At 42.0% G+C, this 24,745-nt stretch overlaps 2 protein-coding genes across 3 annotated transcripts in view; both read right to left on the bottom strand.

Moving 5' to 3' along the window:
• Positions 1–15,979, bottom strand: part of dync1h1 (dynein, cytoplasmic 1, heavy chain 1) — a 34,891-nt gene extending 18,912 nt beyond the window's left edge. For both annotated transcript variants that reach the window (XM_061743158.1, XM_061743159.1), the window contains exons 1-39: positions 15,616–15,979; positions 13,927–14,014; positions 13,553–13,726; positions 13,180–13,435; positions 12,898–13,084; positions 12,520–12,791; positions 12,189–12,416; positions 11,380–12,033; positions 10,851–11,273; positions 10,542–10,721; positions 10,280–10,429; positions 10,026–10,172; positions 9,765–9,905; positions 9,377–9,553; positions 9,121–9,231; positions 8,874–8,993; positions 8,530–8,769; positions 8,213–8,368; positions 7,893–8,006; positions 7,679–7,789; positions 7,361–7,570; positions 7,116–7,262; positions 6,854–7,020; positions 6,515–6,688; positions 5,984–6,338; positions 5,672–5,866; positions 5,289–5,571; positions 5,095–5,195; positions 4,786–4,945; positions 4,226–4,466; positions 3,950–4,133; positions 3,635–3,847; positions 3,251–3,489; positions 2,184–2,340; positions 1,875–2,099; positions 1,561–1,791; positions 790–930; positions 449–682; positions 61–267 (exon numbers count right to left, since the gene is read on the bottom strand). In XM_061743158.1, coding sequence (XP_061599142.1) covers positions 61–267; positions 449–682; positions 790–930; positions 1,561–1,791; positions 1,875–2,099; positions 2,184–2,340; positions 3,251–3,489; positions 3,635–3,847; positions 3,950–4,133; positions 4,226–4,466; positions 4,786–4,945; positions 5,095–5,195; positions 5,289–5,571; positions 5,672–5,866; positions 5,984–6,338; positions 6,515–6,688; positions 6,854–7,020; positions 7,116–7,262; positions 7,361–7,570; positions 7,679–7,789; positions 7,893–8,006; positions 8,213–8,368; positions 8,530–8,769; positions 8,874–8,993; positions 9,121–9,231; positions 9,377–9,553; positions 9,765–9,905; positions 10,026–10,172; positions 10,280–10,429; positions 10,542–10,721; positions 10,851–11,273; positions 11,380–12,033; positions 12,189–12,416; positions 12,520–12,791; positions 12,898–13,084; positions 13,180–13,435; positions 13,553–13,726; positions 13,927–14,014; positions 15,616–15,865 — 8,043 coding nt within the window. In that variant the 5' untranslated portion in view covers positions 15,866–15,979. The remainder of the gene's footprint in view (positions 1–60; positions 268–448; positions 683–789; positions 931–1,560; positions 1,792–1,874; positions 2,100–2,183; positions 2,341–3,250; positions 3,490–3,634; positions 3,848–3,949; positions 4,134–4,225; positions 4,467–4,785; positions 4,946–5,094; positions 5,196–5,288; positions 5,572–5,671; positions 5,867–5,983; positions 6,339–6,514; positions 6,689–6,853; positions 7,021–7,115; positions 7,263–7,360; positions 7,571–7,678; positions 7,790–7,892; positions 8,007–8,212; positions 8,369–8,529; positions 8,770–8,873; positions 8,994–9,120; positions 9,232–9,376; positions 9,554–9,764; positions 9,906–10,025; positions 10,173–10,279; positions 10,430–10,541; positions 10,722–10,850; positions 11,274–11,379; positions 12,034–12,188; positions 12,417–12,519; positions 12,792–12,897; positions 13,085–13,179; positions 13,436–13,552; positions 13,727–13,926; positions 14,015–15,615) is intronic.
• A 2,015-nt stretch (positions 15,980–17,994) lies between these two features.
• On the bottom strand, positions 17,995–24,341 carry tmem30b (transmembrane protein 30B). The gene is made up of 8 exons (XM_061743174.1): positions 24,238–24,341; positions 23,735–23,933; positions 21,600–21,707; positions 21,376–21,483; positions 21,017–21,104; positions 20,770–20,907; positions 20,419–20,625; positions 17,995–18,717 (listed from the first exon to the last, which is right to left on the bottom strand). Exons 2-8 carry the CDS (start codon positions 23,921–23,923, stop codon positions 18,539–18,541), a joined length of 1,017 nt encoding a protein of 338 aa, XP_061599158.1. The 5' UTR covers positions 23,924–23,933; positions 24,238–24,341; the 3' UTR covers positions 17,995–18,538.
• Between the last annotated feature and the right edge of the window lie 404 nt (positions 24,342–24,745).

Genomic DNA, 24,745 nt, shown 5'->3' with positions numbered 1-24,745 from the left:
ATCCAGAGGATGTAACAAACAGATATATCAGAGTTGTGTCTTTTTACTAAGGTTTCATACCTGTCTGAGGAAGGAGATGACTCTCTGTGTGCCGTACTTGTCCATGTCTGGCAGATTGATCTCATCACAGAACAACACCAGCCACTTGCCCAGCTGGACGGGGGCGAGGACGACACCGTTGGGGGTGCGGCGGTACTCGCAGTAGTGGTCAAAGGTCTTCAGCAGCAGCTCTGGGGTGGTGGCACTGGAGAAGTTCAGACCAACAACCTGCAGCAGCACAAATAAATCATTAAATAAAGAAGAAAAAAAGAAGACATATCTCAAACATTAACTAACACCACCTGCTTTATTTTTCACCAACTGTATTCATGTTGACTTAGCAAACTTAAAAATGTTAAACAACTAAGTTACAGAAGCAGTTTAGGATGAACTTGGAACCAAATCGCACCTCCATATCAGGCAAAGCCCTGAGGGCGCTGAACAGAGTCATGGTCTTTCCAGAGCCGGGAGGTCCACACAGCACCAGGGGCTTGTGCTCTGCCAGCCACGTGTAGAGCAAAGCTTCATGGCGAACCGTGTCCAGGGTAGGAACCACGACATCCGGAGACGCCACCTTGTGGGTTTCTACTTCAATCTGGGGCACCTTGCCTTGCCAGGACTGCCACTCACCTGAGATGCACACCTTCACATGGATAAAGAAAGATAGCGAAAATATTAAGATTCGGTCAATTTCACTGACTAAACATAGAGAAGGTTAAAGCTAATCTCTGAACAAAACAAAAGGTGTACCTCATAGTCAATGATGGGTACGTTGGGAGCAGTGGGGAGGGGCACGGTTGTAATGCGACGAATGTACTCTCCAAGCTCTGCCCTCATCTTTAACCGTCCATCACCAGAGAAGGACCACAGCACGGTGTAGATCAAATATTTCTGCAGAAAAAGAAAAAAAACATTGAATGTATAATTTTTAAGGAGAGACATGCATTTACATTAATTCAGTTGACTGATGAGAAAACATGAAAATAAGACTTTAATAACTACGACGGAGTATTAGGGCCAAACTAATACAAAAAAAAAAAAAATGGAAATTACGAAAATAAAGTCATAATATAATGAGAATAAAGTCGTAAAATTACGAGAATAAAGTCATAATGTTGCGAGAATAAAGTAGTGATAGAATAAAGTCGTAACATTACGAGAATAAAGTGGTCATTTATGAGAATAAAGTCGTAATATTACGAGAATAAAGTCGTAATTTATGAGAACTCTAACAGGAAGAGCAGTCTTCTCCCTGTGTTAAAATGAGGAATATTGAGCATCTTGTGAAGTTATATTTATAATATATTTAATATTACGACTTTATTCTCGTAATATTACGACTTTATTCTCGTAATATTACGACTTTATTCTCGTAATATTACGACTTTATTCTCGTAATATTACGACTTTATTCTCATATTATTATGACTTTATTCTCGTAATTTTACGACTTTATTCCTTTTTTTTTTGTCTTAGTTTGGCCCTAATACTCGTAAAAAGTATTTGGTCGTAAATCCTTACCTGCATGTATTTTTCCAGCTGGTCTATAGGCATGGGGAAGTCGGGGTGGTTGTTGTTGTAGAGAGCCACATTACGGCAGGCCTGATGCAGCATTGAAATGAGTGAGCCCAGGCAGCGCAGGCGGGTGAAGTCCATGATGTGCTCCATCTTAGAAGCGTGCTCCAAGGCCTTGATCACGAGGCCAGTGGAGGTGAAGTACGGCTGCAGGATCGCTGCAGAATCTCTCTGGATCTAATGCAGAATATACCATTAATTACCATCAATTGTTTGACAGGTTTTGTGTTTCCTTAGTGTGAGCTATTTAAATTAATTACCTGCAACATTGGTGAAGCAGATTCCTCCTCGTCCTCTGTGCCTTTTCTGTTGCGCTGGGCTTCGTCCTCTCCCTCATCCAATGGGATGCTACGAAGGCGTGCCAGGAAGTTGTTGAAGATCATGTCGGTGCTCAGGACATCCTCACTGAACCAGACCATACCACAGCGAGACACGGTGGCAAGGGTGGCATACTTGAGGTCCTGCACCTCAAACATCACACGCACCTGGATAGAAAAGTAAACCAAAAGGTAAATACAAACATGCTGCCACCATCTCAGATGCCAGTATCTGAAGTGCAGTGCTCTTACATTCGGCGGTAAGCTGAGACGCTCTCCATTTGGCAGTGTGAGCAGCTTGTTGTCGTCCAGCACTGAGTTCAGATTCTCAACCCACTCTGGATCGACATCACCGTCGAAGATAATCCACTGACGCTTCTGCAGTTCACCGCGAACATTGTCAATGATCCTGAAATTTAGAAAGAAAAACAAAAGTTATTTTACCAAAAGTCATTTTTGAAATGGCCCAACTTAAGAAGCCATTATTTTTATTGTTTTTTCACGTTTTAAATACAAACATAACAGTGAAACAAATACCTCACACCTTTACATGTATATGTACACGTTCGGCAGTAATGTGATTAGCACTTGCATCCTAGAGATACAGACGATGTAGTATATAAACACATATATACATGTACATAAACACATATATACACACATACAGAACTGTCTCAGAAAATTTGAATATTGTGATAAAGTTCTTTATTTTCTGTAATGCAATTAAAAAAACAAAAATGTCATACATTCTGGATTCATTACAAATCAACTGAAAAATTGCAAGCCTTTTATTATTTTTAATATTGCCGATTATGGCTTACACCTTAAGATTAAGATTCCCAGAATATTCAAATTTTTTGAGATAGGATATTTGAGTTTTCTTAAACTGTAAGCCATGATCAGCAATATTAAAATAATAAAAGGCTTGCAATATTTCAGTTGATTTGTAATGAATCCAGAATGTATGACATTTTTGTTTTTGTGACTGCATTACAAGAAATATTAACACAATATTAAAATTTTCTGAGACAGTCCTGTACATACGTCTGTGCAAAAAAAAAAAAAAGAAAGTGGTCAAATCCTTTCCTTCCATTTGGGGTTAAAATGTTTCTAGTTTTGCCATCGGGCTATGTTTTATGGTTAAAGTGATCAATAAATGGCTGCCAAACCTCGTCGAGCTTTCTTTCTTGATTCTTCAATACAAATCAGATTTTCTCCAGCTCTAAATGTCTCATGACATCAGTCATAAGATTTGAATAGGTTGGTGCAGCCTTTTGCTTTAAGAAGCCATTTTTTTTATATGAATAAACCAAACTTACTTCCTGAGGATGTGTGTGAACAAGCCGTCCGTCCATTCACGCGTGTTGGGGTCCAGGGTTCCGTACAGGTGGTCCTTGCTGATGGCCTTGGGGTCGATTATGTGGGCCACGCCTTCCACCCCCTCCAGCCTCTCCAGGGCTTTGAGCAGCACCCGCCATGCCATGGTTTTCCCACTGCCTGAAGGACCCACCATCATCAGACCGTGGTTGATCTGGGTGATTTGGTACAGCTGGAGCACCTACAGGGGGTTTCATTGATTACAGTATTAAGATCACTATTCAGCAGGTGTATCTCTTGATTTGATCAAATTGTAGTAAACTTGTATCGTGTTTAGTGTTTCACTTATGGGCAGTGAAATGGCTGAAAGACATCTAGCTTCATACCTTCTCCACCCACATGCTACCGACATCATCCCCGTCTCCGTAGGTGAGGTACATCTCCACGCAGACCTTCTTCAGCTCCTCCCTTAGAGCTGTCATCTCTCCGCGCATGTACTGAACTCCAGGGAAGACGTCTGACAGCAGGCTAAACAGCAGAGGGATGTCCTCAGCCACCAACTTGGGGACCATGGTCTCACACACACTCTGGATCAGGATCTGGAGAAAATAACACAAAAACAAAGTCAAATCTGCTAAAATTCAGAGCTAAATGACTCCTGCAATCTGACTTCCAATGTCACGAGAACCCAGATTTTATACCTCCTGTTCAGGAAGGTTCTCAGCGATGTCATTCTCATCAACAATCTCTCCACGCTCCAGCTTCTCCCTCTTGATCCTTTGTATGCGCTCACGCTTGACATTGCCGGCACTGATCAGGACGCTCTTGAGGGCTCGGAGACCAAAGTCATAATGACTCTGAGATGACAGCTGCTCGTCACACAGTCTGAAATAACAGCACAACATTGAATAACAGGATGCACATTTTCCAGATGTTTCCAAAAATACTTAAATGCATCTTGGGGCGTAAATACATACTTGAAGAAGGGCACGATCTTCTTGGCCAGGGTCTCGGCTGTTCGGAAGCCCTGAGAGTAGAGCATGACCTGGGCGATGAGCTGACGGTCGGGCTTCGTCATGGCCAAACTGCGGAACAGCTTCTTCAGATTGTCGGGCAGGTTGGAACGGCCGGCGTATCCAGGGTTCATGGTGATGAAGATGGCCATGTCTGGGCTCACCTTCACCTGCTTGTTCAGCAGCTCCGTCATGACCGGCACACCTGCATCAATCATCATTAATCAATGAGTAAACAGTGCTTTGATCATTTAAGCACAGTTTTTCAAGATGAACATTGGAAAATGAAAAACTATTTCAATTAATTCATAATAATAGTTAGTATACATGTCTCCACACCATTTTGCAATGTCATAGTTAATTTATATCAAAATGTGAGTTTTACTTTTTAACTCACAATGTGAAGCTGGAATTGTATCTATTTTCTTACCGCTGCATGAGACATTTTTAAACCAGTAACTGCATAAATGACAAAAAGTGCCTGAATCTCATCAGTTTAATATAAGGATAATTTTGTCTCTTACTCCTGTCTCTGTTGGGGTTGCTGTGTTCCCTCAAGGCCACCTGGATGTACTGGACCTGCTGGGAGACGGCAGACAGCATCCTCTCTTCCAGACGATTGAACTCGTCAAAGCAGCCCCAGGCGCCGACTTGACACAGACCCACAAAAATACGGCCCATAGCCTGAAAAGAGGAAAAGAGAAAAAGAAAAGATGAAATACATGTTGAGTATAAATAGTTAGAAACCATTTTGTCTATAACCATGAACTGATATTTTATACTGTCATCGTAGTTAAGAGCATCTCAAGTGTAGAGAATATACAGTCATGTACCTGAAAGTCAAATGTTTCATCGCAGTTGAAGACCAAGACAAAGCGGCCGAGCTGGTGACCGAGGGCTTTCACCGATTCAGTCTTTCCTGTTCCGGCAGGACCTAGAAGGTGGAGGAAGGAATACTTAAGTTTAGTAATACATTGGAAAAAAATGTCTTAAAACTGAGGGGGAGGGTGGGGGTTAATTTGTGTACCGAATGGTGATCCGCCGAGGCGAGCCTCCAAGGCCTGGGTCATGGTGAGATAGCAGCGATCTGTTAGTGGGGTCTGCACAAGCTTGTCCTGAACGCCCAAGTATTCAAAGCCATAGTTGAACTTGGCATTGGCCATCTGTATGGACAGCTGTTGCAGGACGTCCGTCTGCTTGGGGTCGAAGTAGAAGCGCATCTGGCTGAGCCACTCGAAGGACTTGGGGTTGTCGATCTTATTCTTGATCAGAGTCCTGGTCACGTCACGCTGGTGCACCAACTCGGTGATCTAAGAATGAAGCACAAAATAAGATTATGCAGAGTTCATCATAAAACAAGTGTTTCAAAAACACATAAAGCTAAAAGAAAAGAAAGGAAAACTCTCTAACCAGGTGCTCCAGTTTCCTCCGGCGGAGTGGAGGCTGCTCCATCAGAACAGTATCAGCCAACACATTGAGAGTGGCTTCCACATTTGAGAGCACCCCCGCCATGGGTGACATGTCTCCTCCTCCTGAGATGGTGGTCAGGGCAGACTCAATGTTCTCAGACCAGGCGATCTGGGCAGACAGGACCACCAGTTGGGCCTGTGGAGCAAGGACATGGATTAAAAATGGCATTAATACTGGGGGATTTCTATATCTTTCATAAACCAATTCAACAGCATTATTTGTTTTGTGTACATCACTTATTTCAGTCCTCACCTGGTAGCAGTCAATCCACTTGATGTACTGGCTCAGGTCGATGGCTGTGCCTGTGTTGAAGGCTGTGACCTCGGTGACGGACTCGGCGAGAAGCTTGGCCAGTGTCACCCTCATCTCCTTCTCCACCAGCGTCAGCCACTCGTTGATCTTCGGGTGCTCTGTGATGGAGACCGGCGTCTTGTAAAACACCTCCTCACCCTCGCGGGATGAGATTCCAAGCACCTCAGTGTTGTCCTCATTCAGTAAGATACTTGAAACGCCAGCAAACATCTTTTTGAAGTGCTTCTGGAGTTTAGCAACGTTCTTGCTGTTGCCAATGATCTCAAGCAGGTCTTCGTCTCCAACGAAGTAGAATCTGTCAGTAAGAGTTATGGATTATTGAGGGCATTAATATAAGAATGATGCTCCAACCAGTAAATGCTAATTTTTCCCAAAAATATATTATCTTTCACTTTTTAATTTGATTGTTAAAATTCAGAATGATTTGGATCCCCTCCCCCTTCTTGCTCTGCCTCTGCATCTTCCTCATACCTGGGGAATGAAGACCTCTCCCTCTCAAGGTATTCTCCGAGGGCTTTCTGGATCTTTCCTAGCAGGTCAGCCAGTCGTTCCAAAGATCTCTGAACTCCCTGTATGTTGAGCACATCCATCACCAAAGGAGACTTCGTCACCTTCTTCATCAATGCCAAGAACTCAGTACTGATACTGTGGGATAGACGGAATAAAAAAAAAGTTAAAGTAAACAAGAATGTACAAGTATAATACAGAATAAGAAACTAAACAATTTCCTTTAGTAAAAATATTTCTAGCATGCATATATAATTGCTGAAATCTAATCAAAGTATAATTTTGCAAATGTTCTGCGTCTACCTCTGGAATCTCTGGGTTTCAACAGGCAGCAGATGTTTGATGTCAGCGCTGCCGGTGAAGATTCCTTCCAGATACACCCAGCGACGCTGGACATCAATCCACACATCAAACAGAGCCATGATGCGATTCAGTTTGTCTTCCCAGCTCAGCGCATCTTCTTCAAACACCTATATTATAGACACAGACAGAGAGAATATATCGTTCTGGAGAACTGAAGTACAACCTCTTGTCTTGATGATTGTAAAATGTAAAACGTGTTTACCTTGTAGTAAGGAGACAACTTCATGGCAGACACGCTGTTGATGTGTTCTTTGACTTTGTTGAAGAGGTCATCCCAGCCTCTGATCAGGCGGCACTTATTTTGGTAGTTCACCAGGTCGAGCTCATACGAGTTCCACACTTCACGGATCTGAAATAAAATTTAAAAAAAAAACACTCCATCACCAATTAACGTTACAGGTGCTCAAAAGCTTTAAATATATATATATGCAAACGCTCCCTCTTCACCTGTTTAAGGAACTCCTCCAACGCCATCTCCCCCTGGGCTACCAGGAGAACATCCTTCACCACCATCTCATTCTTCTGCAAATCCACATCCCAAACCTGTCCCAGGGTCAGTTCAGACGGGACCCAGTTCACATGCAAGCGCTTCATCAGCTGCTTCCAGTGCCGGTCCTTGAGAGCCTCGGATTTCAGCTCAATCACCAACATGTTGACCTGTACAAGGCAGGAAATGGTAAAGAATTTGAAATTATTCCCCCTTCTGTGACTCATAACTTCTATTTTGTGGGGGAAAAAAAAAATAAAAATAACGACTTCCCCGACCTTCAAGTATCCTTTAAGCAGCCTCTGGACGTATTCATAAGAGGCGTACTGTCTCAGTCTGGCTTGGAAGTTCTTCAGCTGGTTCAGAAGACCATCCAGGTTCTGCCGAAGCTGCAAATACAAACAGGCACATGGTCGAAGTGGGATTTAATAAATACAACAAGACTGTGGTGAAAGGCTGTTTTGTTTGTTTATTTTTGGGAGGGGGGGCTACCTTGCGAGGCTGTACAGAAACCCATGGCTGCTCTTTCATTTGGTCAATCTGCTCCCACACCTTTGACAGCTCAGACCACACTTCTTTCAGGTCATGCAGCTCCTCTAGCGCCACCTTGGGATTAAAAAAGGAAAAAATAAATCCACAATGGAGAAATTATTCAAAAGACAAGCCATTTTTTCCAAAAAACATCAAAAGAGGGAGATGTGGGTCACACGTGATTACATTACTTGAAAAAACTATTTCTTAACAACAATCCACATGATTTGGTATTCAATTCAAACTTTAACAACATTTCTATAAATGCATCCAGTTGTTACCTGCACCCTCTCTTCACTGCCACTGAGCAGACCAGTATCAGTGAGCTCCAGGGCCTCTTTGGCACGAGCACATTTCTCTCTTTCAACCTTCAGACGGCCAAAGTTGCCCTCATAGATGGTCAGAGATTGCAGAGCCTCTTCTGGACGCAGGCTACCCTAAAAGGAAAAAACCCCACAACAACAAGAAAATTGTGATATCAAGATATGTCAGTGAAACAAATATTTTCTTTTGGCAAGGAGGAATGAATCTACAAAGATATTTTGTAGGACTGCGACTATTAACTCCACTACGAATTAATTAAGTCCATGTCCCTTACTGCAACTGGTTTGGTCTTCTCCCAGTCATTGAGCAAGTCAGTGGTGCGGTTTTCCACAGCTTTGTCCTCTTGTACGATCTTCATCTGCAGGTTGGCCACCTGCTGCTGGATGGCAGTGTCCTTTCGCTTCATGATGTCACTGAACGCTCCCCATTCACCTTCAATGTTGTCGATGTAAAGCCAAGATGGCGGGAACTGGAATCGCTGCTTTTCAAGCAAACGCTGCCCATTGCGGAACAACTGCAGGGAAAAATGGTTGGAGAATATCAGAGATCTAAATCCTTAAAACAGAAAGGACAATAATGAAGGGGGAAAAAAAACACTAGACGTGTCCCCATACTTACTTCCACATTTTTCTCAAACTGCTTGATCTTGCGCTTCAGGGTCTGGACATACGTTATGAAATTGACAGCGTCCGAGGTGCTGGCTGTGTCCACAGAATGTTGCTCAAGATCTTGACGGGACTGGTGGTACAGGAAAATTGGTGTAAGTGATGGAAACTATTATCATAAAATCATTATTGTATCAGTGCCTCTTCATGATTGGTTAAATTACAATCTGTAAAACAACAGTTTTTCCATCAAACATTACCTTGGAGATCTGGGAATGGAAGTCCTGCATGTTGTTGCCGAGCATCTGGCCAAATTTGCTGAGGACTTCTTTGTGCCAGGAATCGTACTTCAAGTTCACTTTAGACTGAACCTGTTCACAAGATTCAATGAGAACTATTGGTTAAAGAGAGATCATTTCAACTGCAGTTTCAACTTTGTTTCTTAAATAACATTCTCATACACATGTTCAAGAGTTTGTCTTTGGATAAAGACCGAAATCTTTCAGTCATTACTACCTTGCCATAGTCAATGATCACAGGTCCAAAGTCTTTGCGAGTCTCAGCATTGTCGAAGGTTCCACGTGCTTTGCGGATCTGAACCAGCAACGCCTGCCACTTGGTGAGGTCTTCGCCGAGACGATTGTAGATGTTTTCAGCTTGCATGTCCCAGAGACACTGGTATTGCAGCCATACCTGAACAGAAGAAACGAAGGGGGCTAAATGGTGAGTAAAAGTGAAACAATCACAAGCAAATGTGATAATGTTTATCTAGAATTCCAAGAGGCTGATGAACAAGAATTTTTTTTTTTTAAACAGAATTCAGGGTTAATACTCATCACCTTGCTCATCAGAATTGACCATGTAATCGTGTTTACTTTTCATGTTAAAGCAAAGCAGCACTTACTTTGACGTACTGTTCCACCTCACTGACGATGTCCTCGACAGCATTGTAGGCTTCCTCCAAGGCTGCTGGACCATCTTGCATCCTGGTCAAAGCATTACGGTAGAACTTCTCCTCCTCTGAAAGCTCGTAGTGGACACCCACCTGATGACAGAGAGAATTGCTTAGATCAATAAAATCCTAAAAGTTCAATAGGAGACTCAAATATGTTTTAATACAGTGCTAAAACTAACTGATTCCGTGTGTTTTATTGGGAATCCCAACCTGATAACGCTGGCTCTGGATCCTGGGCAGAGAAAGGATGATCGTCTTCCAAGCAAACATCTCCTGGTAGAGCTTGTAGCGGCAGTCTTCAATTGGTGGATTTAAGTAGATCACCTGGTTAGTAATCCTCAGCTCATGGACAATGTTCTAGACATAAAAACAAAATGCACAGTCAGCTGTGTTCAAATTTTCAACATTTTCCCAAATGTATTTACACATATACAGTATACCGTTTCACCATCAACAATATTTACCTTGATCTTGGGGTCTCCTCCAGGTTTGTGGCCGACTTGTGGAGCCTCTGTGTCCATGTCCACATCAGCTTTGTCTTCTACCTGCCCACGGAGCACCTGGGTCCAGGCCTTAAGGCCAGCCTGAAGACGCACTCCAAGTATGCGTTCAATCTAAGAAATAAATGACATTCACGTTTACGCCGTGTAAAAAAGTCCCTTATAGAATGAAGGAAAAAAAAAAAAGTCTATAACATCTACAGTGTTTTCATTCCAACTTGCATACCTCGATGTCAAGCTTGTTGACCCAAATGGGTAAGTTGGAGTAAGAATGCAGGTTGAGGTCGTCCACAGCTTTCTGGATGCGGCTGAGGATGTCGGAGAAGGTTTTGTGGTCAAACATGCAGGTTTCCAGAGAGCGGACCTCCAGATCTATCTTCTCCTCAATCAGCAAAAGATCATCCACCTGAAAAAAAAAAAATACAAAAAAGATTTGTTATTTGATCAACTATTTCCATAGTTATAAAACAACAGCTTGAGATTGGAATGAATGCCCCATGAACACAATCACAGAATATTGATATTCTCTTCCAACCTTCTCCTGGAAGTTGAAGACGGTCTCCGCCAGCCTCTGTACGTAGGGATCCAGCTTGTAGGACTCCCAGACCAGAGTGATGCCCTCGGTGATGAGAACTTGCACCTCCTTCTTGAGCCCAGCAACAAGCAGAGAGATGGATGACCTCTCCTCCACTTTTTCACAGGTACGCTCATAGGTGCGCACACTTTCAATCAAAGAGATGGCGAACGGGTACAGCTGGTTGGCCTGGTGGGCTTTGTTGACGATGGCCAAAGGAACACGGAAGCTGAGCCATTTCAGGTTGCGGACCTCTTTGGATAAGGTGATGATCTCCGGGAGGAAGTTGACCTTCAGCTTCAGCAGGTTTCCTGTTCTTCCACGAGCACGGGTGCTTTCTATGGTGAAGATCCGGCCGGACACTCCCAGGTTACGCTGCTGCACCTGATTTCCAACAGAAAAGGATGAGAAATATTTGTAGATAAAAATTCATTATATTTTTCAGATCTTTAACATATAGAAGAAAAGAAAAAAAAAAGTCAGTCTTTACCTTGCGAGCCCAGTCATCAAATATCTCCTGAGTATTGAGTTTAGCCCTGAAACTGTCTCCATCCTGCTTCAGCTTCAGCCCCTCAACGTGGTTCTCCCATCCTTTTCCGAGAACATCTTCCACCCTCTTCATGTAAGCAGTCAGCTGTCGGTCGATCTGCTTGGCCCAGATGATGGAGCCGGACACGGGCGGCAGGTCGCGGACGTGGCTCATCTTGCAGGCCTGGCTCTGTGGATACTGCACTTTAAACTTGTCGTGCAGTGACTCGATGTCATCTTTCACACGCTGGATGAGCTGTGTCTGGTACTCCCGGATGGCACCACGAATGTGGGGACGAACAAAGAGAGCGTTGAAGCGGGAGAATATGCGGAACATTTCGTTGGCGTTTTTGGCTGTTCCGAGCTGATCACGCAGGCGGGCAGTGATGCGGGTCTCCACGCGGTCGATGCGCTCGTCGTAGCGCTTCATGGCAGCTTCCCAGGCTTCTATTCCTTCTTTAGACACATCCAGGCCGTCCACCTCTTTGACGTTCTCGTATGCCAGGTTGACCTCTTCAATAGCGTTGGCATCAGCAGCGTCGAGGAGAACTCCAGCTACCTTCATATCTTCAGGCTCAACTGTTTCTCCGGGAGCGTGCTGTGGCACCGCTGATATCTAAAGACAAAAAGTAATTTTCTTAAAATCAGGTTGTGAAAAAAGGATTTACTAAATTCCTTAACAAAAGGATTCTGACGATATATGAAAACGGCAGAGAGAGGTAAGTAAAGACGCATCAGTTGAAATGTGTTAATTACTGAAGCTTCTGGTACCTGAGGCCGAAGCACACGAACGATGACAGCCCTCAGCTGCTCGTGCTGCCGTCTGAAACGCCTCATGTGGTCCAGGCGAGACTGGAGCTTCCTGTGTGCAGGGCTCAGGCGCCACACCATTTTCAAGTTCTCCTCCCTCTTCCGCTTCACAATGTCCCTCAGAAGCACCTGCAGCTTCTCATACTCGTCCTCCCATGTCTGGAATACTTCAAAGCAAGCCACCATCACCTGCACACAAAATATTAGTTGGCTTTTATGTAAATATCAACTGTTTGGAGCAAATTTGTGTATTTATGGAATGTGGGGACATGACAGACACAACCATACCAACCTTTTCAAATTCCTCATAGGCAACGTGCATGAGCTTCCTGGTGCCCAGCACCTTGAGGAGCTGGGAGCTCAGGTCCCTGGAGATGGCCTCCACCAGTCGCAGTGATCTCTGGATGGGATATTTGGTGTTTCTTATCTTCTTCATGTGAGTAAATATGGCCATTAGGGCTTGGCGGATCTTATCAAGCTCAGAGGCAGAAAGCAGGTCATTGAGAGGAAAGTCCTTCATCAAAGGATTGTAGTCATTAACTGTTTCCACTGCCTGTTTGAGACCTGTGAGGAGAAGTATAGAAAGGACCGGCATGTAATTACGCTTTGCAAATAAGAGTGAAAGGAACACAAGTTAAATAGGTTGATGTTTTAACGGCCTGTCACTCACCAGTGTCTGTGTCGAAGCTGACGGTAGCATGGAAACGTTTGCCATGTTTGAGGATGTCCAGTGTGAGCAGGACCTCGGGGCTCTCCCTCTTCTCTTGGATCCTATTGAGGGCTCTCTCCAGATTCAGCCAGAAGCTGATCTCCTGCAGAGCTGTGCCTGAGGCCGGGTCACGGTCGAGCTTAGTCACCTGGGAGAGTGGAACCACAGAGAAAGGTGATGTTCCTTAATGATTTTATTTTTTTCAAAACAAAATGTTTATCTTAGACATAGATCTGCTTCTACCTTTTGGATCTCTCTGATCCAACGGTTAACTCCGGATTGCAGTTGGTTGAGGAAGGTTGGATCTTCCCCTTTGTCACCGAAGTCAGTGACCTTCGGCTTCTCCCCACGCTCATAGCATTGCTTGGCGATGTTTGTAATGTTGGGATGGATGGGCAGGCTGATCTCAGGAATCTCAATGTTCTGCTGAAGGTGGAGTAGGCCCATCTCCAGCTCGGCAATCTTTTTTTCAACAGAGGGCGCCATCTTATCCCCATCTCTAAAAGGGTCATGACAGAATATGGTGCTTGAGATTAATCTTCTTTCTGCATCCGTCGCATTTATTACCCAATGCAAAGTTCAAATCTCATAGAAATGTGATTTCTAGGAACATTACCTATCTGCTTTTCCAGACTCGCGGATGTAGGACTTGAAGAAAGGAGACACAGCATTGCTGATGAAAGAGTGAAGGGTCTCGTAGGGAGAATCCTCACTCAGGGTCAGCACTCGAACTTGAGTAGATATGGGTTTGTCTGCATCAATGACTCCTGTCCTTTTGATCAAAGCCAAGCTGCAACAGATAAAAATGAAACTTATACATCAAAGCAAACTGTAGTTTGACATGGAACTAATATTTCATTAAAATATTATTCCCAGTATTACTAAATATTTGGTGTGCAGATTATGAAAGGGATTTAAAAACTATGTTGAAATTTCTCTGAGGAGATAACATACTTTCATCTCTTTAGTGCAAGTAGATGAATCATTTACCTGTTAGATTTGAGCCCATAGTGTATGTCAATGCTGACATTGTAGGTGATACACTCTTTCTCCTCCTCTCCTTCATCTCCAACATCCTCTGTGTGAAGAAAAAATAAAATCAAAGTTAAATCTGAATTAACACAAATGGATGCTTGTCGCTTGAAAAAGCTTTTGCACACTTAATCTCTGTTAAGTTTATGCGAAACAAGTAAGTATTGGGACATCTTACTGCTCTGTCAATGCAATGAAAAAGGATATCAGTGCTATTATGGGATTGCAATAGGAATAATTACGACATCCACTATGTATAACACAGCAGCCTAGAATATCAGTTGAATGACATGACTATTTAAAGACGCCATCAAGCAGAGAAAACCGGTTTTATTTCATTTGTGTGCAACCACCGATGCAGCACAAGTCTGTTCAGTCTGCATCTTTTCATGTCCCCACCCTCCTGATACTGTGAGCCAGCCATCTGCAAAAAACTGCGCTCTGCATTGCAGCGTCAGTGTTCATCTGGATTCATCAACAGTAGGACTCCATCACCTAGAGGCCCAGACAGTATGACTAGTCATGTGCAACAAGGGACGATTCAACACTAATATGAAACAAATCAGCTCAGAAACCGTGGATTTACTTGCAAACAGGACACTGAATTATGCCCCAAGCTGGTTCACATGATGAAACCCCCAAGAAATGACACAAAATGACTCGAGTTAGGACAAACGATTCTTTATCGTGAAATTGCAATGATTTTGCAAGTTTTTTATGTTTAAATTTGTAGCACTACTATCAACAACCACTGAATGCATACGTACAAATCAATAAGATGAGATAAAATGACAACTTAAATTGGTTTTGTCGGTTTCCTTAGCATCTTTTCACTTTCTGTTTTCAGAGCTATCATCATCATTATTATTATTATTTATTATTATTATTATTTTGTGTAGACGTATGATACTTCATTGGTTCTTTTTGTATATTCTATTCTGTTAAAAGGTGGACAAGATAAGCTTTATGCTTCAAGCCCAGACCTTTTCGGTCAAAATAATCACAATGTTGACCAGGGAAAAACCTGTGTTATCTTGTTTGTTGATTTTTATGTTTGTGATTGACCAAAATAAATATTAACTAACTAAACTAACTAATGCAGTGACGGAAAAAAAATAAAAAATAAAAAAAAATAAAAAAAAGAAATCACATATCCAACTTAACATTGTATTATTATCAAGCCATAAAGCTATAACCATCCAACACCAGATGTGAGATCTCGGTTTTCTTCACCACACCCATTGTGGCGTAGTTGCTTTATAACACTGACATCACTTTGATGGGTGGGGAGGGGATAGAAGTTAGGTTACTTTAGCCAAGTTTAATTTCCAATCGCTAAATATTAACTTCATTTATTAATTCTAATTCTAAACGCAAATTTGCAGAGGCGTTGCATTCATATGGTTACAGCTCCTGACCCAAACACTGAGCGACTGCTTTAGGATGATTTATGGTTCCGCGTTGCACCGACGCAGAACCTACGCCGTACCCTACGCCGTGGTGTCTGCGTCGATGTAACGCTGACCCATAAATCAGCCTTTACACCAACGCAGAACCTACGCCGTAGGCTACGCCGTAGGGTCTGCGTTGATGTAACGCGGAAGCATAAATCAGCCTTTACTCCACTGCTTTTATTCCCGAGTGTACCTTTGAGGGCGCTTCTCTCCACCAGAACCGTGTGGATCTGGGGGTCGGAGAGGAACTTCTTCATCTGCTCCACGGAGCTCTTCTCCTCCAGGGCGGTCTCCAGGGAGGCCGGCGCCTCGCCGCCATCTTCCAGCAGCAGCGGCACCAGCTTCCTGATGTGTTTCTGCAGCACCGACGTGTCCGCCACCGTGTGCACGGCCGACACCTCCATGGCGCTGGAGTTCTCCTCCGTGCCTCCGCCGTCAGACATGTTTGCAGGAAGACCCCGCAGTTGTGGGAAGAAGCGGTCTGAAGATCTGCTAGGGAACAATACCGGGCCGTGCCAACACGGCACTACGCTGCCAGTAACTGACTCCGAAGCTGTCAAATCACCGCACTGGTGGCCGTCGACTTTATATGCGCAAAGGATTGTGGGTCTTGTCGTTCGATGATGCAGTATTTCAATGGACTGCACCGGTACGAGACTACAGTACCCAGAATGCTGTCCACTGGGTCGTAGGGTGTAGTCTCCAATGATGCAGCAAAATCTAAGCTATTATTTCTGACCTGATATTAGCTTTTTTTTTGTAGTACTGTGTTCACCAATTATGTTTTGTGAAATATTTTTTCAAGCCCACAGTATAAAAGACGTTTCTTATTTGTGATTTGTTATTTAAGCCAAATTAATTATTGTTTATTCCTCATATGCAGAGGTGTAGAAAAAATTTGTACTCAAGTAAAAGTACTGTTACTTCAGAATATATGACTCAAGTAGAAGTAAAAAATAGTAATCCAAATAATTACTTGAGTAAAAGTAAAAAGGTACTTGGTGAAAAAACTACTCGAGTACTGAGTAACTGTTGAGTAACGTCTGATTTATTTTTTAACACAACCATTCAAACAGACAAAAGTACAAAATAATCATCTTCAGGCAAATTAAATCAATAAAATAATAAAATAAATGAATAAAAAATAGCTTAAATTAAAATAATCTTAAAGTAAATTCAAGTACTTTAATATATAATAAAATAAATAAAATAACAGAATAAATTAAGCACAAGAATAAATTAAGCACAAGTAGCACAAAATTTCAAGCCTTTGTACTTTTCTTTTTTAACCAGGCAGAGTAAGAGTACAGTTTCTTCTTCACAAATCTACTCAAGTAAAAGTAAAAAGTATAGTGATTCAAAACTACTCCTAAAAGTACAGAATTTCCCAAAACTTACTCAAGTAAATGTAACAGAGTAAATGTAACTCGTTACTACCCACCTCTCTGCTCATATGTTTGATAACTACATTTTGTGCGTCATACTTTGTAATGAGCAGTAGTAGATGTACTCCTTACAATCTAGTTAACGTTTTAAAGACAATGGAGATGATTGTGGACTACAGACGCAGCCCCACCTGCCCCCCATCACCCTGTGTGACTCCCCAGCAGACACTGTGGAGTCTTACCGCTTCCTGGGGACCATCATATCCCAGGACCAAAAAAAAAAAAAAATCATATCACAGGACCTCAAGTGGGAGCTGAACATCACCTCCCTCATCGAAAAAGCACAGCAGAGGATGTACTTCCTGAGGCAGCTGAAGAAGTTCAACCTGCCAAAGACAATGATGGTGCACTTCTACACGGCCATCATTGAGTCCATCCTCACCTCCTCCATCACGTCTGCCACTGTAAAGGACAGGAGCAGCTGCAGAGAAGGTGATTGGCTGCAATCTTCCATCTCTCCAGGACCTGCAGCCTCCAGGACCCTGAAGCGTGCAGGAAAGATGGCAGCAGACCCCTCCCACCCCGGACACAAACTGTTTCAGACTCTTCCCTCTGGCAGGAGGCTTCGCTCCATCAGGACCAAAACCTCACGCCATAAAAACAGTTTTTTCCCGACTGCACTGGCTTCACAAGGCCCCGGACCCCCCTCTCCCCCGTCTACCACAGACTGTCCCCCCATCCCACTCTTAATTAACGTAAATACTTCTGACCTTATGCGTCATATTAACGCACATCCCAGGTCACCTCTGTACACTCATTACTCCGGCACTTTAAAACCAACATGTTGTACATTTTTTTCTATTTGTTCTTTTGTATTACACCAATCACCACAACAAATGCCTTGTGTGGGTTAAACTACTTGGCAATAAACTTCTTTCTGATTCAGATTCTAAAGTTGTCATTTTCTAATCAATAAACTCGGGATTTAATCACTGGTATTTAAACTATCAGAATACCTGAAGTCACAATAAAAATGGCTATCTAAGATGCAAATAATTTCTCACTGGAAACAAAGACCCAGATTCCACAGGATCTAATACACTAGTAAAACGTTTTAGAAGAAAAGCCTTGCACTATTGATCATGTAATGGCTGTCATAAGACACAGATGGAATAGACAGATGGCTTTGGTTTTGTTTTATTAAATAAATATCTACAGAAAGTAAAAAGTTCAATTCAAAGAACAGTTATAGTTAAAAAAAAACAAAAACCAACAACCTTCAAGTTAAAACGATGAATAGTCTGTACACTACATCCCTGAGTTAGATTGATATAAACATTTTTTACATTGTTGATTTCATAGATGAAGTTACAAATCCCATGCACAAGTCAAATGTAACAATTTTTCTTGCATTAAATAGCTTTTTGGTGTTTAACAGTCTGAATATCACTGACCTAACATCAAGAAACAGCTATATCTCTTTTAAAAGAAACTAGCAGAACTAATATAACAGACATTTCCTGTGAGAAAACTTAATGTCACAGATGTCATTTTTGAACTCCACCCGGAAGTCATGCACAGTAAAATGATTCATTCAGAATAAGGGAAGTGGATTCTTTCATAAGAGCACAAAACAAAAACAGCCCTTCACTCTCTTTAAATACGAATTAAAATAAACCTTGCAAATGTGATTACTAAGCCCCCAGACAACTATAGTCAATTTTCAGCCAGTTATTCTTCTTCAGGGAACCTAAATTTAGCATACACAATGAGCATGACTATGGACATGGCGATGCACATAGAACCCACTACGAGGTAGGCGATCCCCAGGAAGTCGTTCTTTCCACCCATCCAAGACACGTTGCTGAACACCACTTTCTTTCTTCCATCAAAGTCGTGCACAGGATAGTCTGGGGAACAAGTATTAAGGATATACACAAGGCACATAAACAGAATTAGAGAAAATCAAAAGAGAAGAAAAATATATGTATTTGAAGCTGTTTCCACAGAAAGACGTAAAATATATCAGGCTATGATTTATTTTCAGTTTTACTCATAAAAGAGTCAATTCAGTTTTTATGATTATTGGAATGGAATACATAGCAAGTTATATAATACTCTGAGGGCCTGATTTACTAAAGGTTTGCATGCGTAAAAACGTGTGCAAACTTGACATCACCCGCAAACCAATGTGCAAGCTGATCTACTAACAGCGTGCAAAGAGGACTGCGCCTCTCAAATGAGCAAAATAGCACACGCTATTCATTTAGTACTTTTGCCCTGATGAATAATCAATATGGGGCGTACCCGCCAGAAATCGCTAAATACTGGGAGGGGAAAATGCAAATATCTCCTTTTACCACACGCAATGAGATTTACCAAGCCTGAAAGTTTTTGCGGGGATTGTGATTGCGTCTGTATTTAATACGTTCGAAAGGAAGGGGCTAATCTGCCCAGCATTACGCAGGGATGCTTGTTGGTGCCTGATTTGAGGACTGGGGTGGGGATTCTCCACATGCAAAAGGAGAAATATTTTATTTGAATGTTAAATCGAGTATTATTCAGCAAAAGGTTGCCACAGGAGGCACATTCATTTTTTTATTTGTGATAATAAATAAATCACGTGTTTTCATGGAGAAAAAAGTGTTTCTTATTGTGCGCCTATACTTGTTCTGCAGTTGTCATACCCCGGTGTCGTGCCGCATTCAGCACCCCTGCCGTGAAAAGCACCCCCTCGTCTGACAAAAATGATATTCTCATTCCGTGTCACATTCTGTTTAGCGTCCAGTTTTGTGTTAATGATTCATGTTTAAATGCGCTCATGGATTCCACAATAGTCATACTTTCCCACAATCACAGTCACAGATAACAAAAATCGGGTAAATGTTTTGATGTCATTAATTAATAGCCTGCTTACTGTGTTGTCTTCCATAATATTTGTAAATATATATAATATAAACTCCTAAGTATGTGTTTGTGTGAGTGTGTATATATAAATATATTGAAGTGTCAGTGTGTTGTTTTTTTTCTTGGTCTACTTATCATTGAATATACGAGGGGGTGCTTTTCACGGCAGGGGTGCTGAATACGGCACAACAATTTGCCTCTTCCACTAATATCTCTAACTCCAACTCGTCAAATTTCATTTTGCGCTCGCAAACCCTAAGACACGCAACACTTCATTTAAATACTGCGGTTTGCACCTGTTATCAATTGCGCAAGCATTCTTAGTTGATCACCCGCAAAACACACAACAGCACGTGCAAACTTTTTCAGTGCACACGCAATTTAGTACTCATTATTTAGGATCTTAGTAAATCAGGCCCTATCTGTCTTGCTTGCATTATAAGTGATCAACAAGAATATCTGAAACAATTCCAGTTACAAGGGGTTAAAGCTAAGTATAAAGGGAATTTGAATAGTTCTTGGCTAGGTAGACAACACTTATTTGCCTACTAGGCTTACTCCCATTTGAAAATTTGCCTCTTTTTGGATACTTGAGGGAACTTCCAGGTTAGAGTACTCACTGTTAACACTGATGAACAAACACATCAATAACTTTATCTACCAGCAATAAAAGCTTTCCAGTTATGGAACAGGCAAAAGGATACTGTAAGAAATTTGCAGAGAATAGTTTCCAGCTGGAAGACCTTCCTCATATCCATCTCCTGTGATTCGCCGATACAGCTTTCTGAAATTGGGCAGGGCAGCCCTCCGCATCCACACCAGGAAGTCTTGATTGACAAAGCCATTGTTTGAGGGGTCTGAGGTGTCCAGTTCGTAAGCAGGCTTAGACCAAAATGTAGGTTTTGTTGTACCTACAAGTGAAGGCAGCCCACAATTTACTCCTCACAAAGTGTGTTTCATCATCTTTATATAAACATAAATACAATATATTAGAGTAGATCATGAATGTGACCACTGCTTTGCATTAGTATCTTTAATTAAACAAAATGTATTACCATTGAATGCATTTTTAAGAGGTGTGACACTGGGATTCCTGTATTTGATGTTGTAATCTGTCCACCAAGCAATCCCTTTTCCATCAAAAGGTACCAGCTGCTCTCTTCCACTGACAAGCCGATAGAGCTTAAAGGTATCTTTAGAAAAGGGGGGAAAAAAAAGAGAAAAAAATACACCACCACATCCTCCATAAATTAGATTCATTTCAGAATGACCTACCGGTAATTTGATAATTTACATACATACCGTTGAACATACTGTTTGCAACTGATCCACATGGTACAATTGGTTTGTTGTTTTCATACTCATAGGGTGAACAAGTGTCACTGGGAGTCTTCGAGAGAAAAGACAAATGTCTGTTTTTATTACAAATGTCAGTGGTATCACTACAAACAGCTTATAGCTCTGAAACATTTTACACATCTGATAGCAAATAAAAATATGACCTGAAGTCAAAAGCCTGTCTTCATCAACTATGATAATGACATAATATGAAATGGTGTGTGTGTGTGTGTGTGTGTGTGTGTGTGTGTGTGTGTGTGTGTGTGTGTGTGTGTGTGTGTGTGTGTGTGTGTGTGTGTGTGTGTGTGTGTGTGTGTCCTTACTTCAAAATAATCCAGGTCTCCAGAAAGTTGGTTATCATCTTTGGACACGCCATACCTCCTGTAGTTCTGGAAATAGTTGGATAAGCCATAATAAAAGAACACAGGCCCCTGTGATGGAGAAAAACATCACCACAAAAAAAACATCACAGATCAAAAACACATAGCTTATCTCGACAACTTGTAAAGCAATGTTTGTGAGAACACTTGCAAAGCTTTGACGCAACCTTAAAAAGACTGTCAATGGAGAAGGTCAACTTGCACACGCAGTTCCTGACACCTGGAATAATGCACTTGGAGCAAGGGGAGCCGTTGTCAACCCCGGTATAGTCCATCTGTATGGGAAAAGAACCAGACAGGTTATTAATTACAAATAGCTACAACACCCATCTGCATTAATGTTACAAACCCGCAGGTAGATAGCAGCAGTCAGCCTCCATCCATCATAAAGGAGCTGATTACAGAGATGGTTCTTTTACATTTTAGCACTTAAAAAAAAACACAAGCTACTTTATCAATCAATCAAATTTTATTTGTATAGCACCTTTCATCCAGGTACATGAAATACAAAGTGCTTAAAATTTTGACTGAAAAATAAGCATAATAAAAATAAAAATAAAAACTGGGAGACCAATGCACACTGACATACAATATAGTTAATTAAAATGAAATAATGATAAAAGTTCAAGAATTAAGGCTAAAAGATAATCAGTCCACAACAATAAAATATTATAATAATAAAAACATTACAAGAAATAGATAATTAAATAAAACAAATACCTCTAAAAAATGTTAAACAGAATAAAACTAAAATTTGATGCTACTACATAAAAGCCAGACCAAAGAGATGAGTTTTTAGTCTACGTTTAAAAATGTCCACATCAAGGCTGTTCCACAGTTTTGGAGCATAGTGGCTAAAAGCAGCATCACCAAATGTTTTAGTTCTACTCAGTGGAAAGAGCTAGAAAGGAAGAGCAGGAGGATCTGAGTTCCTTCCTGGTTCATAGAATAAGAACATCTCTGAAATATACTCCGGTGCAAGCCCATGTAGCGCTTTATAAACTAATAAAAGAACTTCAACATCAACACGAAAACTAACAGGTAGCCAGTGTAGGTATTTTAAAATTGGCCTATTGTGTGCTCTCCTTCTGGTCTGAGTCAGCTACTTTAAAGGGGACCTATTATGAAAAACACGTTTTCTCTTGCTTTAACATATATAAAGTGGTCTCCCCTCAGCCTGCCGAAGGAGGAAAGCAACCAAATTCTGCAGTGTCTGTACAGCCGCCCGGATGAGCCGTCCAGTCTGATGTGGTTTCTACGAGCCGTTCAGATTCTGCTCCCGTCGTTACGTAACGACGGGCACGATTTACATACCAAATACATACATACATACAGCCAAAATGCAAACCACGCCCACGACTTTAAAACCGTGAAACTGCATGCGAGCGTCCGACTAGAACGACGCACTGCGTGACATCGGACGCTCTCTGTCCATCTTCCGCCACTTTATTGAGGTTTTTGTAGAGAAATGAGGAGGAATCATAGAGATAACTTCTCATTTCAACTAACTGGATCAGCCGTTCCTCATCCATGACTGTTTCCTACAGCGCTTTCAACCGGCTTTCAATGCGAGCGTCAGGAAGAAAATAGAAGCAGGGCGTCCAACAAATGTTCAGCTCAAAACAGCGCGGCACGTTGCGTCGCACTGCCTCCAGTTAGTACAGTCCAATAGAAAATAAAGCAATAGAATTGATTTTGTCGCTGACGCTCGCTCGCATAAAGCCTGAATTACGGTTCCACGTTAAATCAACGCAGAGGCGTAGCCTGCGGTGCACGTCGCTGCGTACCCTACGCCGTAGGCTCTGCGTTGATTTAACGCGGAACCATAATTCAGGCTTTATGCGATGCAAGTGAGCGTCAAGGACAAAATCAATTCCATTGCTTTATTTTCTATTGGACTGTCCTAACTGGCCGCAGTGACGCAGCGCTGCATTGTAATTCTGCCGGCCGGAGCTTCCACCATTTTTTCGTAGCGTTGTATCGCGTCATTCAGGCAGCCAATCAGCACAGAGCCTCATTATCATAGCCTCCCCGCCCACTCAGAATCCCTCATAGATAATGGAGGTTAGAAACAGTAAAAATAAAGACATGGCCCAGAGGCTGAATTTCTAATTTATGCAGAAAAAAACAATCAAAAGCTTGTTTTTAAGACATTCAAGGCCTGTTTAAAATATACATTAAATGCCATAATAGGTCCCCTTTAAGTGTGATCAAAATGTTGGACCTCTTTCCTCACTGGGTATAGGCTATGACTGATCTGCTATTCTCATATGGATATATTCTTTCAGCAGCAGCATCTCACCTCCAACACCTGGGTGTTCTGTGAAGTGACAAACAGGGCGACTCCAATCCCGATGAAGGCCAGGCCGATGAGCACGAACCCCGGGATGACGATCCCCGCAGACAGCATGGGCTGCCAGGCAGGAAGCCGCTGCTGCGTGAAGGCGGTGTTGTCAGGCCGGTTGGGTGACTCCTGCTCTTGTGTCACCATTTTCTCCTTTCTGTTGAATTAACTCTTTATTAGCTCAAGTTTTGACCATACCACAGCTCAAAATATTTTATATATTTTTTTTACATTCAGTCTTTTTCAAAATGTATAAAATAAATGGCAAAGTTTGAGGTTGCAGCAATTGTTTAACTCAAAACAATACACCCCAAAAAGCTTTTATATTACTGAAGTCTAGTTCCTCGTCCAGTTAACACCAACACGGAGCAGAGAATTGAAATTTGGATCAATTGTATTTACAGATTGGTAGTTTCAAGAAGTAGCGCACTTTAAACACACATAGAGTTATACAGTGTTACCTTTTCGCACAGCTGGGTCAAAACGAAGAAATAAAAAAGTTAACAAAAGCTGGCTCAGCTTCCTTGAGTGGTAGGCGAGACGGAGCTGCTTACCTTTACCTGCCAAACCCCACCCTCTTCCTGGTCCTGTCGCTTTAAGGATGATTTATGGTTCCGCGTTACACCAACGCAGAGCCTACGCCGTAAGGTACGCGGCGACGCGCGCCGTACTACGGCGTAGGGTCTGCGTCGATTTAACGCGGAACCATAATTCAGGCTTTAGTCAAATATCTCCCCTACGGAAAAGAAGCCAGCCTTCTATTATTTGGTTGTCCCTGCATTTCACAGACATTACGGTAATACGTGGTACTTTCACAATAAAATATAACCTGATTTCAAAATAAAAGCAAGATAAATTGTTAATTGTATTAATGTTAATAAATGGTTTATTGGAATAGTGGAAATTGAGTTTGTCAGCACCCATTTATTTTTGAAGCAGTCCTGAACAGCTTTAAATATACACAGGTGT

Source organism: Cololabis saira, chromosome 16, assembly GCF_033807715.1.
Source record: "Cololabis saira isolate AMF1-May2022 chromosome 16, fColSai1.1, whole genome shotgun sequence".
Taxonomy (NCBI): domain Eukaryota; kingdom Metazoa; phylum Chordata; class Actinopteri; order Beloniformes; family Belonidae; genus Cololabis; species Cololabis saira.
The sequence above is the reverse complement of the archived record's forward strand: the minus strand, read 5'-3'. Positions and strand labels throughout refer to the sequence as shown.

Bases quoted from the DNA above. Each gene is read 5' to 3' on its own strand.
- tmem30b (XM_061743174.1), bottom strand. From the start codon at position 23,923: ATGGTGACACAAGAGCAGGAGTCACCCAACCGGCCTGACAACACCGCC. The intron at 21,105-21,375 runs GTAAGGACACAC...TTTCTCTCGAAG, and splicing joins GAGACCTGGATTATTTTGAA to ACTCCCAGTGACACTTGTTC. The intron at 20,908-21,016 runs GTATGTATGTAA...CCTTTTCTAAAG, and splicing joins TGCAAACAGTATGTTCAACG to ATACCTTTAAGCTCTATCGG.